At 37.5% G+C, this 16,800-nt stretch overlaps 1 protein-coding gene across 6 annotated transcripts in view; it reads right to left on the reverse strand.

The window, feature by feature from the left end:
• Positions 1-1,565: 1,565 nt before the first annotated feature.
• Positions 1,566-16,800, reverse strand: part of Ankrd28 (ankyrin repeat domain 28) — a 147,959-nt gene continuing 132,724 nt past the window's right edge. For all 6 annotated transcript variants that reach the window (XM_052733872.1, XM_052733871.1, XM_052733874.1 and 3 more), the window contains 10 exons: positions 15,577-15,664; positions 15,099-15,216; positions 14,800-15,019; positions 12,382-12,469; positions 12,203-12,286; positions 11,443-11,588; positions 10,589-10,671; positions 10,152-10,234; positions 8,539-8,630; positions 1,566-3,860 (listed from right to left, as the gene is read on the reverse strand). In XM_052733872.1, coding sequence (XP_052589832.1) covers positions 3,574-3,860; positions 8,539-8,630; positions 10,152-10,234; positions 10,589-10,671; positions 11,443-11,588; positions 12,203-12,286; positions 12,382-12,469; positions 14,800-15,019; positions 15,099-15,216; positions 15,577-15,664 — 1,289 coding nt within the window. In that variant the 3' untranslated portion in view covers positions 1,566-3,573. The remainder of the gene's footprint in view (positions 3,861-8,538; positions 8,631-10,151; positions 10,235-10,588; positions 10,672-11,442; positions 11,589-12,202; positions 12,287-12,381; positions 12,470-14,799; positions 15,020-15,098; positions 15,217-15,576; positions 15,665-16,800) is intronic.

Genomic DNA, 16,800 nt, shown 5'->3' on the forward strand with positions numbered 1-16,800 from the left:
CCCCTGGTACATAGCAGTTAAGAAATAAATACTTAATACATTTGAAAGATTCACTGAATTTTTAAGGACAAAAGTCAGAGATGGGCATGGAGGCACATACCTGTAATCCCAGCACTTGGAGGTGGAGGAAGAATGACCAGGAATCCGTCCTGGGCTACTTGAGACCCAGAAACAACCTGCAAAACACCTGTCTGAAAACCTGCCATAACTTATCACTACACATTTTAAAGGGAAACATTCTTTACGTGTGAAAAAGAAAGACACTTGATTTTTTGCATTAAAAATTTTTATTTCATTTAAAAGATCCAATGTATGAAGCCAAATTAACCCCAAATTTACAGCTACATTTAGAGATCTCCTGAACTAAATGGCACTGTTCGAGGTCACCTATCATCACTATTTCCCCAAAGTTGTTTTTGAGCAAAAGCTGGTATTACTGTAATACACGTATTTCAGATATCACCTTTCACACAGAGGTTAAAGGCTGACAGGCTTTCCCCTTCTGGGCGAGGATAAAACACCACAGAACCAGGTCTAGTGCTTTTCCCACACGAGGTGCATGTAACTATAAAGTAACTTAGGGTCCTTTGCTTTGCTCGAATATGTGTATTTATTCCAAATACTGATGTTGGCCAACACTTTCTGGACAGTACTTCAGAATTTCCTTCTTCCAGTGCACACCAAAGGAAGTGGGTTGCTCAAGTCAGGGACAAACTACCCCAAAGCAAAGGAACAGCTTTCCTAGTTGGCGGGCAACAGCACCAACCACCTCCCAAATGTTTTCAGTTATGGCATCATTTACATAAAGTGAGGCAGGATCTATGGTCTCTACATACACAGGAGGATAAATGAAAAGATGAGTTTGTTACTTTATAGCTACACCTTGGATTTCATTAGATGTGGAGACAATGTGTCTAATGAGTCCTTCTGGAAATCACTGCAGCAAAGGAGTCAACAGCCTGTGAAAGAGAAGACGTGGCAGAGGGTGGAAGATTCATTCTTCCCACACTCTCCTGGAGGACAGAGCTGGGCCCAGGACAGAAGTTACCCGGAGGGAGGCTTCAACTTGGTTAGGGAGCCCTCCTAAAGAGCTGCTCAACAATGAATGCACTGCTTGTGAGGTAGAGTCACTGCAAGTGTTCAAGGTGGAAAGAACCTTGGAGAAGGGACGCCTGCATTGGTTAAGAGGTTAGACTGGATGAACCTCAGGTCTCTTTCAATTCTGAGATTCTAGAAAATTCCCTCAGGGAATTCAGAAGAGAATCCCTAAAAGGAGAGAGAAAGCACACATATGGTATACTTTTAGAATCCTCTTGAGTTTTCTTTTTTAAAGGTACAATAGAAAATGTAGTCTACGGTCTTTAAAATGCATATTTACCCTCCTACCATTATTAGTTAGGAAGGGTTCATTACAACTTCTTTATATTATAAAGAAAAGATGGAGATTATATTTATAATTTTGTAAATATTTTAGAAAAAAATGCTTAAAATCTAGTAGTCAATGCCCTAGAAACTTTATAGATTTTTAAGTAATATGCACAGATACAAATACATTATTCATTAAATACAACTCACATCTGTGTTTTATTATACTCTAAAATATACAGGAATCTTGATGTACTCAAAGAGTGCAAGTAAATACAGTATTCAAGCAGTCACTATTTCTATGTACATGCTCATTAATTCTTCAAAAAACCCACAAAATTATCAAATAGATCAAAATACTGTTCTGTGTTTTCACACTTTATATTCAGAAAAACCAGCTGATAATTTACAATGTCATAAAGTTCCAGTTTCACAATACAAAAAGGATAAGGTGAATTGGTATCATTTTGTTGCAATGTATGGAACTTTATCCAGCTCTATTAAGATCCCCCCCCATGTGAAATCATTTTTACTGGGAAAGTAACAGTTACAATAAAAGCAGAACCACAGAGAAGTGTTGTTTAAAAGCCTAATGTCAGCCCCTTCTCTATTACCTGAAAGGCAATCTCCAATTTGGCAGGCAATCTCTCCGACAGTACAAGCTGCAAACATGCTACTCTAGATCTGACTCGAACCTAAAGCCTGAAGAATTTTAAATTCTGCCCAATATAGAAATGCCTTCCAAGTGACCTGATTCTGTTTATATCATTAATCATCATCTACATTAAACTTCAACACTTCTGAAAATGAAGCCAAATGCTTTGATGTTGATTTTTATAAAGAAAACACCTGAATCTGGGCATGGTGGTGCACACCTTTAGTCCCAGCACTCAGGAGGCAGAGGCAGGTGGATCCCTGTGTGTTTGAGGCCAGCCTGATCTACACAGTGAATTCCAGGACAGCCGGAGCTGCACGAAGAAATCCTGTCTCAAAAAAGAAAGAAAGAAGAAAGAAAGAGAGAGAAAGAAAGAAAGAAAGAAAGAAAGAAAGAAAGAAAACGTATGAACATGAAAGCCTTCATACTGCATTAAACCATGAGAAAGCACATGTCTTTTTTCTTTTATATAAAAAATTTAAAATTCTAGTTTTTATACAATTTAAAACCAGCTTTAGATGATCTCTCATAACAAGAGTTTAATTTTTAAAAAAATTTTGATTCTTGCTTTGCAAAGCTCAAACATTAATAAATGACACCAAAAGTCCTCCAACCAAAAGGTGGAGGTGTGTCACCCAAGCAGAGGCTCAAACAGTCCCACTCCCCAGGACCACTGAGCTACAACAGGTGATATAATCTGATTTTTAATTTCATCAAAAACATTTCCACTACGGCATTCCTTAAAGAAAAATAGTTCAATTTAAAACCAAACCACTCAACAGTGGGCGGTAGCTCTGACCTATCTACATCTCTGTCACAAGTACTTCCACTCACACTGCACCTAGTCAGCTGGCTTTGAATTCTATAAAAACTGGAATCTTAAAATTTTTATGCAAAACAACAACAACAAACAAACCATAAAAAGACACTTGCTTTCTTTCATGGATTAATACAGCACTGGAAGACTTTCCGATGTTTTCTTTACAAAAATCAACACCAAACTGAATCTTAGCTTCATTTTCAGAAGTATTGAAGTGCGCTTTAGATGACGTCTCATTTCACCTACTTCTGTTTCCACAAAATGGCGTTCCAATAAAAAAATCTGTACGCTATTTGGTCCTTTGGCAATTTGGTGTGTACATAATGCCTACTATACCAAACTTTTATTGCATTTAAATTTAGCTGTAATTTTCTGGGTACAATTTAACCTAGTGTCCTTATCTCTTCCTTTAGAGCAGTGTTGCCTGCATAAGCAGGTCAGGGAGCAGTGTCCCAGTTTCTGGCCCTGCAAAGCCAATAAACAATCCCACAAAGCAATCGACATCAATGTGTTTTCCACTGGTCAAGTCATTATTAATATTCTAGAAGTTCCTTTTGCAAAACTTGCCTTTAAGATTCTTCTTCCTAATGTCATCACATTTCTTCTATTCGTTCACTGCGTGATCTTTCTTCAGAATGAATTTGTATATGAGTAAGAAAAGTGCTTTTTTTCCTGAAAAAGCCCGGTTTGAAGTTTCAGTGTCAGAACTTCCTTAGACCTTTAGCTCAGCCTTTCAGTAGGTCTCAGAGTCAGAGTCGTTGAGCTCATCCACGTCAGTGTACAAATACTCTTGCTCCCCACCAATGTTGTTGAAACTGCAATAGGAGCTAGGTTCATTCCTCATGATAGGCAAGGCTTCAAAGCTAACTGTTTTTGAGGTGTTGGTATAACGGTTAATGGCATTGAATGTCAGGGATGACAATGGGCTACTTGAGGAGACAGGCATCATGGTGGCCAAAATGAGAGCCAGGCAGTCAGCCACATCCTTATTGGGAGCACAGGCCAAAGCTGGAGTATAGCCTAGGATTCAATTTAAAATTTAAAAATTAGTATCCTAAGACCCATGAAGCATGAGGTAGTAAGTCTAATAAAGGTCTTAAACTTTACACACAGATTCTTATAAAAAATTCTTACAGCAGATTGATTGATAACTTTCTAGTAAGCAGAAAGAGACATGATCATAAAAATGCAGGGTGAAAGGAGAGCGTTCATACTAAATAATAGAAGAAACTAGGGCCTTGTGATACACACTTTCCCCAACATCTCACCCAACCCATCACACATCCAAACCAACTCAGAAAATATTGGGCATTCTTAGAATAAGGAGAAGAAAAAAAACCAACAAACCCATAGATTAACCAACCTCCCTTTAAAACAGTGAGTCAAGGCTTAGTGTCAATTCATACCTGTGTAATTCAATTTTTATATGCTGAGAATCTAAATGTATATGAATTAAGCATTAAAGAGATGCTCATTAACTACATACCAAATGAATTATAGTAGTCAATTTAACATCTCCTAATGTGTTTGTCAGTTGCCTCCGTTGAAGACTACAGTAGGTAAACTGGGTGTTGGGGAGATGGCTCAGTAGATAAAGTACCCTGTAAGCATGAAGACCTAAGTTCAAACCCAGAATCCATGTAAGTAAACCAGGCACAGTGGTAGGCACTTATAGATTCCTGGGGTCTAATGGGTAGACACATCCATGCAAGAAAATGATAAACTAAACAGGCAGATGTTAAAAGCCAGGAGTCTAAGACAAGTATTTCCTTTTATCTTAGCAGACAACCTTCAGACATCAAGTGCCCCAACACCAAGCATCAATGGGCAAACAATGGAGGAAGCACGTGGTACCTTGGTTGGCAAAGAACTAACCTGTGGATGAAGTGGGAGAAGATGGTAAAAGTAACACCGTGTGATTGCAATTTCAATTATTCCATATGAAGTTGTTTTTACTTGTTTTAACCATATGGAGCCAAAAAGTGCTAATGCCACAGATGTCTTATAATTTTAGCCTCTAGCTTCATTTATTGTTGCATTGTTTTTCATATTATGCTTATTTCAGCATTCACATATATATTTGAAAAGACTTATTTGTTTTTAAAATAGCTTTATCACAAACCAAATACTGATACAGTCACCAGCCAGAACAAGAAAGAACAAAGAAAGAGAACATTACCAGACACCACAAGTGCTACATGTCTTTTCCTCCTCCACAGTGGTAACTCTATCCTGACCTTTTCCTTCTGTGGTAACTATTTCCTTGTTACTTAGTTTTTTGAACCTAATATAAATAGAAGCATATAGTACACATATTTTTAAATATGACTTCTTTTGCTTAATTATGTATGAGACCTAATTTTGTTATAGGCAACTATAGTCAGGTAATTTTTGCTGCTGTATTGTATTTCATTATAGGATCATACCACAATATATACATTTAACTACTGGGCATCTGGCTGTTCTCTCTTCTTCCATATATTTTCATTATCATTATTATGAAGGTATTATTAGCCTTCATGTAAAATTGCCATTTTGCTAAAGGTCAAAGGGAACAACTAGCTGACTACCCCAAAGAACTGGCAAGAGTGGCTGAAGGACAAGCATGTTTTAATTAAACTACTTCCTCAAAGTGCCTGAGCAACAGCTTTATCCTCACATATCTTTTTAAGGCTCTTCTGAAAATGTGAAGGTGGCAGCTACTATTACCCTGATGCTGGCAAGCAGAGCCAAATCATTAGATAGGACACGATGACCTGAGTGAGTGGGAACACATCTCTCATCAGTTTTTGTAGGCTTCTCTCTTCTGCTACATAAGCTGGTGACGTTACATGAGAAACTCCTTGAGGACAGTCCATGAATATGTAACATGTTCTTTCTTTTTCTCCTCCTCTTCTTCTTCTTTTCTTCTTCTTCTTCTTCTTCTTCTTCTTCTTCTTCTTCTTCTTCTTCTTCTTCTTCTTCTTCTTCTTCCTTCCTCTTCTTCCTCCTCCTCCTTCTCTCCTCCTCCTCCTCCACCGCTGCCTATACATTTCAAGCCAGATGGGGTCCCAGCACTGAGAGGGTAAAGTAGACAGAGCTCCCACCTCTAACCAAGAAGGTATCTGCAATTTATAACCACTCTCAAAGGAAAAATTAATTTTCTCCATTAGTCTCCTGACTATATTAACCATATTTCAGGGCAGGCCCCATGCCCACGAATAGTTGGCCAACAAAACTATTATTTTCACATTTTTAAATATTTTTATATTTTGTATTTTTGTAAACTTGTCTCACTTGCTTTGGACTTTTTTTTTTTCCTTATTGGTCATTTGCTTATTTATTTTGATTTCCACTTTGTGGGTTTTTTTTTGTGTGTGTGTGTGTGTGTGTGTTTTCTGTTTAATTTTAAGGAAAGGGAGAGAGAAAGAAAGAGAGAACATAAAATTGGGTGAGTAGGGAGATAGAGAGGATCTGGAAAGAATTGGAAGGAGAAAACATGATCAAAATATATGAAAAAAATTATCAACTAAAAAAAAAAAGCCGGTGACAGTGGTGCACACCTTTAATCCCAGCATTCGGGAGGCAGAACCAGGCGGATCTCTGTGAGTTGGAGGCCAGCCTGGTCTACAGAGCGAGATCCAGGATAGGCACCAAAGTTACAGAAAAACTGTCTCGAAAAACAAACAAACAAACAAACAAACAAACAAACAAACAAATGTACTTTCCCTCTCCACTTGTTGCTATTCTGGAATGTCTTTTATCTGATCTTGTAAAGAAGGGTCAACATTCTTTAATGTTCCTTTATAGAGAGTAGACTATGTCATACTTATTCCACACAGAAGCCTCAGGCTTAACAGTTTGACATAATAAAACATGTAACAAACATCTACTGAACTCCCAAACTCTTCTGACACTTAGAAAACATCAGTGAACACAGATGACAGATTCTCTGCTTTTATGGAGTGCATACTCATTCTAATGGAGGAGACACACATCAGCATGAAAAAATACATCATATTCAGTAAGTTAGACTATAATAAGCTTTATTGAGAATGAGATGAATAGGCTAACTGGGACAAAGAATGCCGTAATACAATTAATTAGTGAGGTAAAGCTTCAAGGAGATGAAATCTGAACTATGATTTGAAACAGGAGAAGAATTTAGTCAAAGAATATTTGCAGGGGCTGGAGAGATGGCTCAGAGGTTAAGAGCACTGAATGCTCTTCCAGAGGTCCCGAGTTCAATTCCCAGCACCCACATGGTGGCTCACAACCATCTGCAATGAGATCTGGCACCCTCTTCTGTATACATAATAAATAAATAAATCTTAAAAAAAAAAAGAATATTTGCAGATCAGAGTGTTCCAGGCAGAAGACAGCTAAAACAAAAACTATAATGCACGCACAGACTCTGTGGCAGTTTTGCTGGAGGGGCAAAATGAGGCAGAAAGGTCACAAGAGTGGAGTACTTTGTAGGTCACTGTGAGAACTAGGAATAAACAGGAGAAATATATTATCATGTGTTTTAAAAATATCTGTGAGGGTAGTAAGCAGAGAGAAAGATAGACAAATACTGGATTATTTAAAAGTAATCAATAGCATTTGCTGATTGAGTGTACAGTGGGCATGAGAGAGGAACCGAGGACAATTCACATTCCTGCCTTGAGCTATAAAGAAAGCACCTGTCTTCAACTGAAATCAGGGTTGGAAGGCTAAGGAAAAGGGTTGGCAGTTCTGTTTATTAGACATCTATATGGTATTATTAGTTAAGCAGTTAGTCTGAATGCAGACACTGGGAAGGCATGGGCTGGCAATATACATTTAGGAAGTCTCAGCAAATAATTTTTAGAATCAAGGGTTAGAGTAGTCACCTAGAGGGTAAATGTAGACAGAGAAAAAAAGAAAAAAAGGATTTAGACTTCAGAACTCTACATTAGCGTGGATCCCCTAAAAGCCAAGTAAAGGAAGTTTACCAAGAAAAAAAGGAGTAATCACATACTAAAAGCTGACCTGCCAAGTGAAACAAGAACTGACTTAATACCGTGGAGAACCAAGAACCTTGATGAGAAGAGTTCTACAGTGTGGTGGGGACAAAGGCCTGCCTATATGAAGTCAACCCTGGAGTAAAACACAGTGGCAGCTGGCAGCAGCTGTGAGATCAGTGACTGCTAAGGTGGCAGACTACTGAATGTCTTTATGTTGACAGGTGAGGCTGAGGATGCAGCTCAGTAGAGCACTTGCAGAGTATGCACAAGGCCTTGGATTTGATTCCAACACCACAAACACATAAAGTGATATACTGATAGGGAGTAATTGCTAAAGTGAGGGTCTCTAATAGGAAAGAGGTAACAGAATCTCATTTACCATAGATGGACTGGCTTTGCCTAAAATTATGACATTTTAGTAGGACCCTGGTAAATATTTGTTGAACAAACCTTTGGCTACCAAAATTAATAATAGTGGTGACCAAATAGTAAACATCACATTTGGTTTAATAGAAGATACGTGAATTCAAATGCTCACCTACCAGATGGACTTTTTTCTTGTTCCTTTTGCTCTTATTTCTCTACTACAAAGAACTCCTCAATATTAATTTCAGTGTTCTTCTTTGCCCAATAAAAAAGTACAGAACTTTATTTTACTTCAAAGATGCACCATCAAGAAAAAACTTCTACCAAGAAGTTGGCCAAGGGAAGGGCGCATGGAGCTTACTTACCATTTTCATCCACGGCAAGTACACTTGCTCCTTTCCCCAGAAGCTCTTGAACAACCATTGTTAGCCCATTTCGGGCAGCAACATGCAGAGGCCTGTGGGGGAAAATTGTACATATATTTGCAGTGCATGCACAGACATACACCTGCCTGCACAGAGCATTTGGTCAAGTTGTGAAGACCTAGAGACAAGAACCGAAGACACCCAGTTCTCAGTCAATGAGGATGGGAGGGGCAGTAGCACCTCCAGAAGCAGCTCAGCCTTAGACATCAGTAGTAGTTTCGAGAGCTCATCAAATCCTTTGTACTTTCCAAGGCTCCATATTTAAAAAGATTTACATTCTTTTTTTAATTTCTTGTACTTTTGAGGTTTTAATATAACTACATCATTTCCCCTTCCCTTTCCTGTCTCTAAACCCTTCCATATACTTTTTTTCAAATTCATAGCCTCTTTATTTTTATTCCATGTATATATGTATATACATGTATATTCCTAAATATAACCTGTTCAGTTTGTATAATGCCACTTGTATATATTGTATGTATATTTTCTGGGCTGACTACTGGTATTGGATTGGTGTGCTCTTCCTTGGAGAAGACCATTCTCTGCTCTCAGCATTCCTTAGGTACCAATAGTTCTTTGTGAGGGGTTGAGACCTCCTGGGTTTTCACTGGTCCACTCTGGCATGGCTAATGTTGTTGTCCTTATTTGGGTCATGTTTAGGCAGTCATGTTGGCAAGACTTTATGGGTTGTAGCTTCTGACCTTACTAGAAGACACAATCTCACAAAAAATTCCCTGACCCTCTGGCTCTTACCATCTTTTGATCCCCTCTTCCACAATGTTGTATGTAGATGTCCACTGGGACTAGGGGAACTACAGTCCTACCTTGTTAAGAAATGAAGTTAACAAATACATAATAAAAGCTATAAACTACAATACCACAAATTCTAATAATCTTTCAAAGATGTTTATTGGCCTCATGACTAATATTTGGACCGTTGAGGGATCTGTCTGAACCCAGAATGGGAACTATTTCAAGCTTTTTTTCTCTTTTAAAACCAGTGGAAACTGGAAGACAAAGATGGGAGCTGTGGGCCTAAGATCTCTGTCAGTCAAACTCAAGACGTACTGCTTATGCTAAGAGACTGATTCTTTCTGAAACCTCTTTAAGCTACACACACACACACACACACACACACAGAACTTCTTACCTCATTTACTGCTAGTATGCAATGGCACTTTTTAGTTAATTTTGATAACACACAGAATAGCATTGCCTTCCTTTAGAAAATTATATGAATAAGTAAACAGAAAAAAATTCATCAACGTTGTAATAAAGTTTCAGTTCAAAATCTTTTAAAGTGATATATTTTTTTAGTTACATGATTTCAGAAGTGAGTTATTATTTAAACAGTTTGTAACTGATCTATACTACTGGTCAAATTTTTTCCCCCCCGGAGCTGAGGACCGAACCCAGGGCCTTGCACTGGCTAGGCAAGGGCTCCACCACTGAGCTAAATCCCCAACCCTACTGGTCACATTTTAAAAAGTGCATTTATCCTTTTTTAGAATTACATAGATCACTAAGTTTACCCAGATACTCAAAGTACTTACGTTTGCAAGGCTGCATTCGTTGCATTGATGAGGTTTCTATCTGTTATCTTTTCCAGTATTAACAAGGCACTAGTTTCATGACCCTAAAATTGTGGCAAATAGCTCTTAAAAACTGCACACTATTAAGAATAAACATATAAACTCAATCATCTCTACCATATGTACAATATTACACACATAACCACAATTTTTCTAAGTTAATGTCTGAAGTATTTATTCAAAGGTATCAGAAATAGGAATAAGACAGGTCAATAACAGTTAAGTGTTAAGCTTGTATTTCAAAACCTAGTAAGCCAACCTCCCTCCCCTCCCCCTAAGAAACTCGGGGTTAGTAATCATTAAGTTTGTTTCTAACTTCTGTTCATTTTAGTGAGCTAGAAAAATTTAATGTCACTCAATAGTAACCATGAAACTGCATTCTTAAACTATGTACATACCTTGCCACAAGCCAAGTGAAGGGCGGTGTTTTTACTCTTATCTTGTAAAGTCAGATCTGCACTAGCACTGCTAACCAGCATCTCTGGGAAGAAAAAGTGCATCAATTCTTATGTTTATGAACATGTTTACAGACTACCAATAAATCACTAGAGAAATGAAGACATACAGCAAAAAATATCCCTTTTGTAAATACTTAACTGCAAGAAAAACACTATAACATAAGCATTATTTTATCATATAATATGGAACCTTTACATTCTTATGCAAATCAGATGGTAGCAACAATAATTAACATTTTGGAGTGTTAATAAATGTCAAAGTTTTATATGCCCTGGATTTATAGGTTATAGTTAATCCTCACATCAATCTTCTAAAGCAGATGTTGTCATTTCTCTTGTTTTACAAGTGAACAAACTGAGGCAGGAGGTCACTTAAGATCTAGGACTCACACTCATGCAATCTCATTCCACAGCCAGTATTGTTAAACCATGAGGTTGAACTACCTTGTTAAAGAAAACTTTTCAGTCAGTAAGGGCAATGCTCCAAAATGAAAATGTGGGATGGTGAGATAATTCATGGAAGTCAGAAGGGTTGGGAATCGAAGTTACACACATAAGTTAAACAGCTTAAAAAAACAAAAAGCAACATGAGTTGTGCTTTACTACCTAGCCCAGAGTAGCCTTACGTTTGCAATCTTCTGACAGGCTCTTGGGTAGCTGAGTTTATAGGTGCACACTAAGCCAGGTTCTAAACAATTTTTCTTTTCTTTATGGAGACACTATGTAGCCAAGGCTGACCTCACTCACACTCTAGGCAGTTCTACTGCCTCAGCTTCTCTAAACAGTTTCTTTACCAACTGTATTAGTTTGTCCATTTTCTGCAGCCATCATGAGGGGTGTTTTTCCAGTAGAGTCCACGGAATTGACTTGAGCATTATGGCTGAGCAGCAGCTGTAAACACTCTACGTGGTCTGTGAAGGCAGCGGCATGGAGAGGAGTCCTGGGACAGTGAAATACAGAACAAAAGCTGAATGGCACATATGCTGGAAAAATTATTCTTTAATTCAGGACAAAAAATTTTCAAGGGTTTACACATTAGGTTATAAAAGCATTGCTAAGATACAAATAAGCTCAATGGAACTCACAAATTTCTACTTTATATATGTATACTTTACACTATCTATCTTAAACTACAACTTGTCTAAACTAAAGATGAACTATATAATACTGTTAAAATAACACTGTATTGTTAAAGAAAACTTAAAAAGAATAATAGTTTACTTCCAAAACACTATTTACTACAATTGTTAGACTCTTCTTTCAGTCTTTAATCCAATTTAGAAAACTATTAACTTTTTAAGCTATTTTCTCTGGGTTTAAAATCATACTTCTTAAATCAGGAGTGTAATGTTTATATTTTAAAATAAAATGACAAAAAAATTTAAATGCCCTAATAATGCAAAGAACTTAAGACTTTATAATAATTTACAGCATCTGCAAAATCCTGTTTTCAATTTGTTTTGAGTTCTCTATAAGCTCTCAAACAGGTTGTCAATAATTACAGTGCCTTCTCTTATTGAGAGTAATACCGTATGCTACTAACTGGAATCCTACCTTCCCTTTGAATCTGTGGCATTCACAATGCTGGTTCCTAAGGTGTCAATAAGCATCTCAGCAGCACCTTCATTGTCATTGATCCTGGACAAGGTACAAGGAAGGTACAAGGTTATCAGTCACAGTATCAGTGTTTCTTAAAATACCCAAGGAATTTGATTCACTATGATATTACTTACACAGCACAATGCAACGGACTGAAAGCATTTCCATCTATTTTCTGGAAAACATCCTGTTCTAAAAGCAGTTCCACACATGTCTCATGACCTAGTAGGTGCATAAGAACTAGACATTAAAATCCAAGAGATACTTGCAACAATCTCAAATGCACAGAAGTATCTACAAGGAGAATGTTTAAGACCCTACTCCATACCACCTCCACTCTTTAGACCATAACCAGTGATCTCAATAGCTCTAGAAAATTTCAGGCATACACAGCTTCTGCATATACTTATTCTTTCTTTTTACAATTCAAATGGTATATTTTGTTCTGCAACTTTCCTTTTTCAATTAATAAACTATATGTATCTTTCTATAATAACGTGTATAGGACAATTTCCTAAAACATGGTATTATGAAAAAGGACAAATATACTGCCTGCTGAGAGAAGTAGGCAGATAGCTTTTTAAAAAGCAACTTTAAAAACATAAACAAAACAAAAGACCCAACAAAACAATAAATCTCAACCAAAACTTCAGATTTTCTTAGCCTAGGAGTTGGTTCCCAGGAAGCAAATTTGGGTTGTCAGGCTTGGTGGCAAGCACCTTTACTGCTGAACCATTTTGTGCATCCCTCAAAAAGTTGCTCTTGTAAAGATTTTTAAACTTCTCAGGTCACGTTAACAATGCAGACATTACCAGTAGCTGTAACCCACAAACCCTCAGACCACGAGTTAGAGACCCACTATCTGTGTTGGGAATGGAGTACTCTATCTGCTATCTCCAGGGAACAGCACTGGGTAGAACCAAGCTGACAATCTCAGTATTTCTCTTAATATTTCAGAAAGTTGTTTCTTTCTTTCTTTTTTGGTTTTTCAAGACAGGGTTTCTCTATGTAGCCCTGGTTGTCCTGGAACTAGCTCTGTAGACCAGGCTGGCCTTGAAGTTACAAAGATCCGCCTGCCTCAAGTGCTGGGATTAAAGGTGTGTGCCACCACTGCCCAGCTCAGAAAGTTATTTCTGAGGGTGCTTAGATCGTCAAGAAAAGTTGGTTAGCTTTTGAAAGGAATAAATGAGATAAGCAAAATACTCAAAGTTATACAAGCAAATGACTATATAAATTGAAATTTTGGACTTTAAGCTTACTAAGTTTATGGCCAAGTCTTTTCTAAAATCTGGTCATCATTTCATTTTGAGAGAAACATTGTTTTAATTAGAATACTTCCATTTTTCTGAACAAAAATTACTAATCAGAGTAAAACCATTTAATATATTCCACTTTTGTAACGTCAAATTATAAAGCAGGCATTTGGTTAAAAATATGGCAGTAATTTTTTTAGACTGTGTGGTCTCATTGCATGAACTAACATACATTTCTTCCAGTTCAATTCAGAATCACTACAATTTTGCTTGTCTGAAAAATTAGACATATCTGTTTTGAATTTTTTAAAGGGCAACCAGACATGCTAGTTGTGCAAAATTCTGTTTCTTGTACAAAATGTACAAGGTAAGAAATGTTATGAGAGTAAACCTCCAAAAGACAAGTAAATGCTCTACCTTAGGAAATACACTTCTGTGTGAAATGGTTTAATGGTGGTCACTGATAACATTTATTTAAAAAAAAAATCAGCCAATAAAAATTTTTGCCTTGGGCAGGTGGTGGTGGCACATGCCTTTAATCCCAGCACTTGGGAAGCAGAGGCAGACGGATCTGAGTTTGCAGCTAACCTGGTCTACAGAATGAAGTCCAGGACAGCCAGGGCTACACAGAGAAACCCTGTCTTGAAACCCATCACCTAAAAGAATTTTGCTTTAAAAGTTTATCTTACGGCCGGGCGGTGGTGGCGCACGCCTTTAATCCCAGCACTCGGGAGGCAGAGCCAGGCGGATCTCTGTGAGTTCGAGGCCAGCCTGGACTACCAAGTGAGTTCCAGGAAAGGCGCAAAGCTACACAGAGAAACCCTGTCTCGAAAAACCAAAAAAAAAAAAAAAAAAAGTTTATCTTACTAATTTTTACATAAAATTCACATTTGTAAATACTTTCTCAGGTTATCAGACTCACAAAATGTTAATTCATATTATAAAAACAAATTGAACTTCAATGGCAATATACAGCAATCCCTTTGACTCAGGGACAATCTTTAGCTACTGTACTATAATCATTCAACATCAATCCAAGTGAGTAGAAAGGAAAAGAATGTAAAGGCTTATCTCAAACACTTGAAAATTAGTGACTTGTCTTTAGCGTGATAAAGGACAGGAGTAAGATACAACTAGAGAGTAGATAGATTATTCTTACTCTTTCCACTAATGTTACATTTTAAGCCCGCCTTATAAATATGCTGTGGTCATCAATATCACAATGTATTTTGTGTTGCTTGTTTTTACTTAGTACCTAGTAGGCAGGCACTCAGTGCAAGTTTTTATCTGATACTTAACCATTGTAGCAAGCCCAGTGAAGTGCTGTATACCCATGATTGTCTACTATGGCTGGATTTGCATCTACGGATGCTGCTGACTGCAAAAGGGCTCCGAGAACTCCAATGTGTCCACAGGCAGCTGACAAGTGTATAGGTGTCCGACCCCTGCTGTCCCTTAGTAAGCACTTAGCACCATGTTGAAGTAATGCATCTACACATTCTTCATGGCCAGTAACTGCCTGCAAAAACAATTTGGGTACATTAAATACATGGTGTGGGCACCGTGGGCCAAGGTTAGTTAATCTAATTCTGGCTTACCCCTCTATGCAGTGCTGTCCTTCCCCACTTATCTTTGGCATCTACGTTTGCGCCTTTGTTCAGGAGTGAGTATACACAGTCCGTGTGTCCATTGAGAACAGACAGCATAAGAGGTGTCCTAAACAATAACAGAATTAGGTTAGTGCTATTACTTACAAAACTCTAAAACAGCAATGATGGGATGGCTTATTTTCTATATGTGTACTTCGGTGACATAACTTTATATGTATTTAAAAGAAAAACTATACATGTTTGTTTTTTTTCAGTATATAAACTATGATATATTTACTAAAAAAGGGGTCAAAATATTAGAATATCTAGCATTGTAATAGCAATCTAAAGGCAAGGCGTAGTGGCACATGCCTGTAATGCCAGCACTAAAAAGGGTGAGGTAGTGAGATTGTGGAATGGAGGACTACCTGGGTTATATAATGAGATATTTTAAAAAAAAGCTAATTTAAAAATTATTAAAACTTACTGTCCATTTCCATCTTGAATATCTACAGCATTCTGTGGTTCTGCATTTCCTATTAATAACCGTAAGCATTCCGAATGACCATTTGTTGCTGTAAAGTAAAAAAATTTTAAATAATTTTTTTCCCCTTGGTATGCATTGGTGTTTGACTTGCATGTCTTTGTGAGGGAGTTGGATCCACTGGATTTGAGTTACAGACAGTTGTGAAATGCCATGAGGGTGCTGGGAATTGAACCCAGGTCCTCTGGAAGAGCAGCCAGTGCCTTTGACCTCTAAGTCATCTCGCCAGCCCCCTTAAAATAATTTTAATATACATAATAAAACAAAAATATCTTAGAGTAAGCACATCTTTTAGAATATAATTTGGGGGCAATTCCACTGAATTCAATAAGCAGAAGGACAACTACAAGTACAAAGTAAGTCTTACACTGTATTTGTTGTCAAAGGACTCATTCCTGCACACAGCAAGGAGAATGCACATTACTCCCCATCCCTTCATCCTCCCTCATGTTGACAGAATCCTCATTTTATTTAGCTTGCCACTACAAAGAATGACCTGTCTCCAGCTAAGGGTACAATCAAGTCAACCATTTTAGATTAAGTCAGTCACAGACCAAGTCAATCATAATAATCTTATTTTCCTTTGATACAAGAGGCAATGAAGAGTCTGGTGGACTGCTGACTGACATCATGGAATCAGCCAACTGTAGAACTGCACCACTCTCTAGGGTGAGACTAAACTCCGGTCAATTTAAGAAACGTTTGGTTAGGTGATTTATAGCTGAAAAGAATTCCAAATGGCATACACATAATAAATGACACATATTTTATCAAGGAATGTTTTTATATGCCCCAAAGCTTTACTGGCAAGCGGAAGAACAACCCCTCCACCTCAATAAGAAGCCTTTAAAATATATCTCCTTCAAAATTCAGGTCCTGCCTTAAGTAATAAACCTGAAGTGTATGGAAATATGTAAGTGACACAATGATATAGAAAGGAAGTCTTCCACTATTTCTAAGCCAAAAAAAAAAAAAAAGATAGATAGATAGAAAATAGTAATGACAGAAAACTAGATACCTAATTGTCTATAGTTCTTTCTTCCTTCCTTCCTTCCTTCCTTCCTTCCTTCCTTCCTTCCTTCCTTTCTTTCTTTTTTTTGAGACAGGGTCTCCTGCAGCCCAGGCAAGCCTCAAATTAACTGTTTATGAAAGAATGGCCCTGAACTC

Source organism: Peromyscus californicus, unplaced genomic scaffold (genome assembly GCF_007827085.1).
Source record: "Peromyscus californicus insignis strain IS unplaced genomic scaffold, ASM782708v3 Scaffold_12__1_contigs__length_115047231, whole genome shotgun sequence".
Classification (NCBI taxonomy): Eukaryota; Metazoa; Chordata; class Mammalia; order Rodentia; family Cricetidae; genus Peromyscus; species Peromyscus californicus.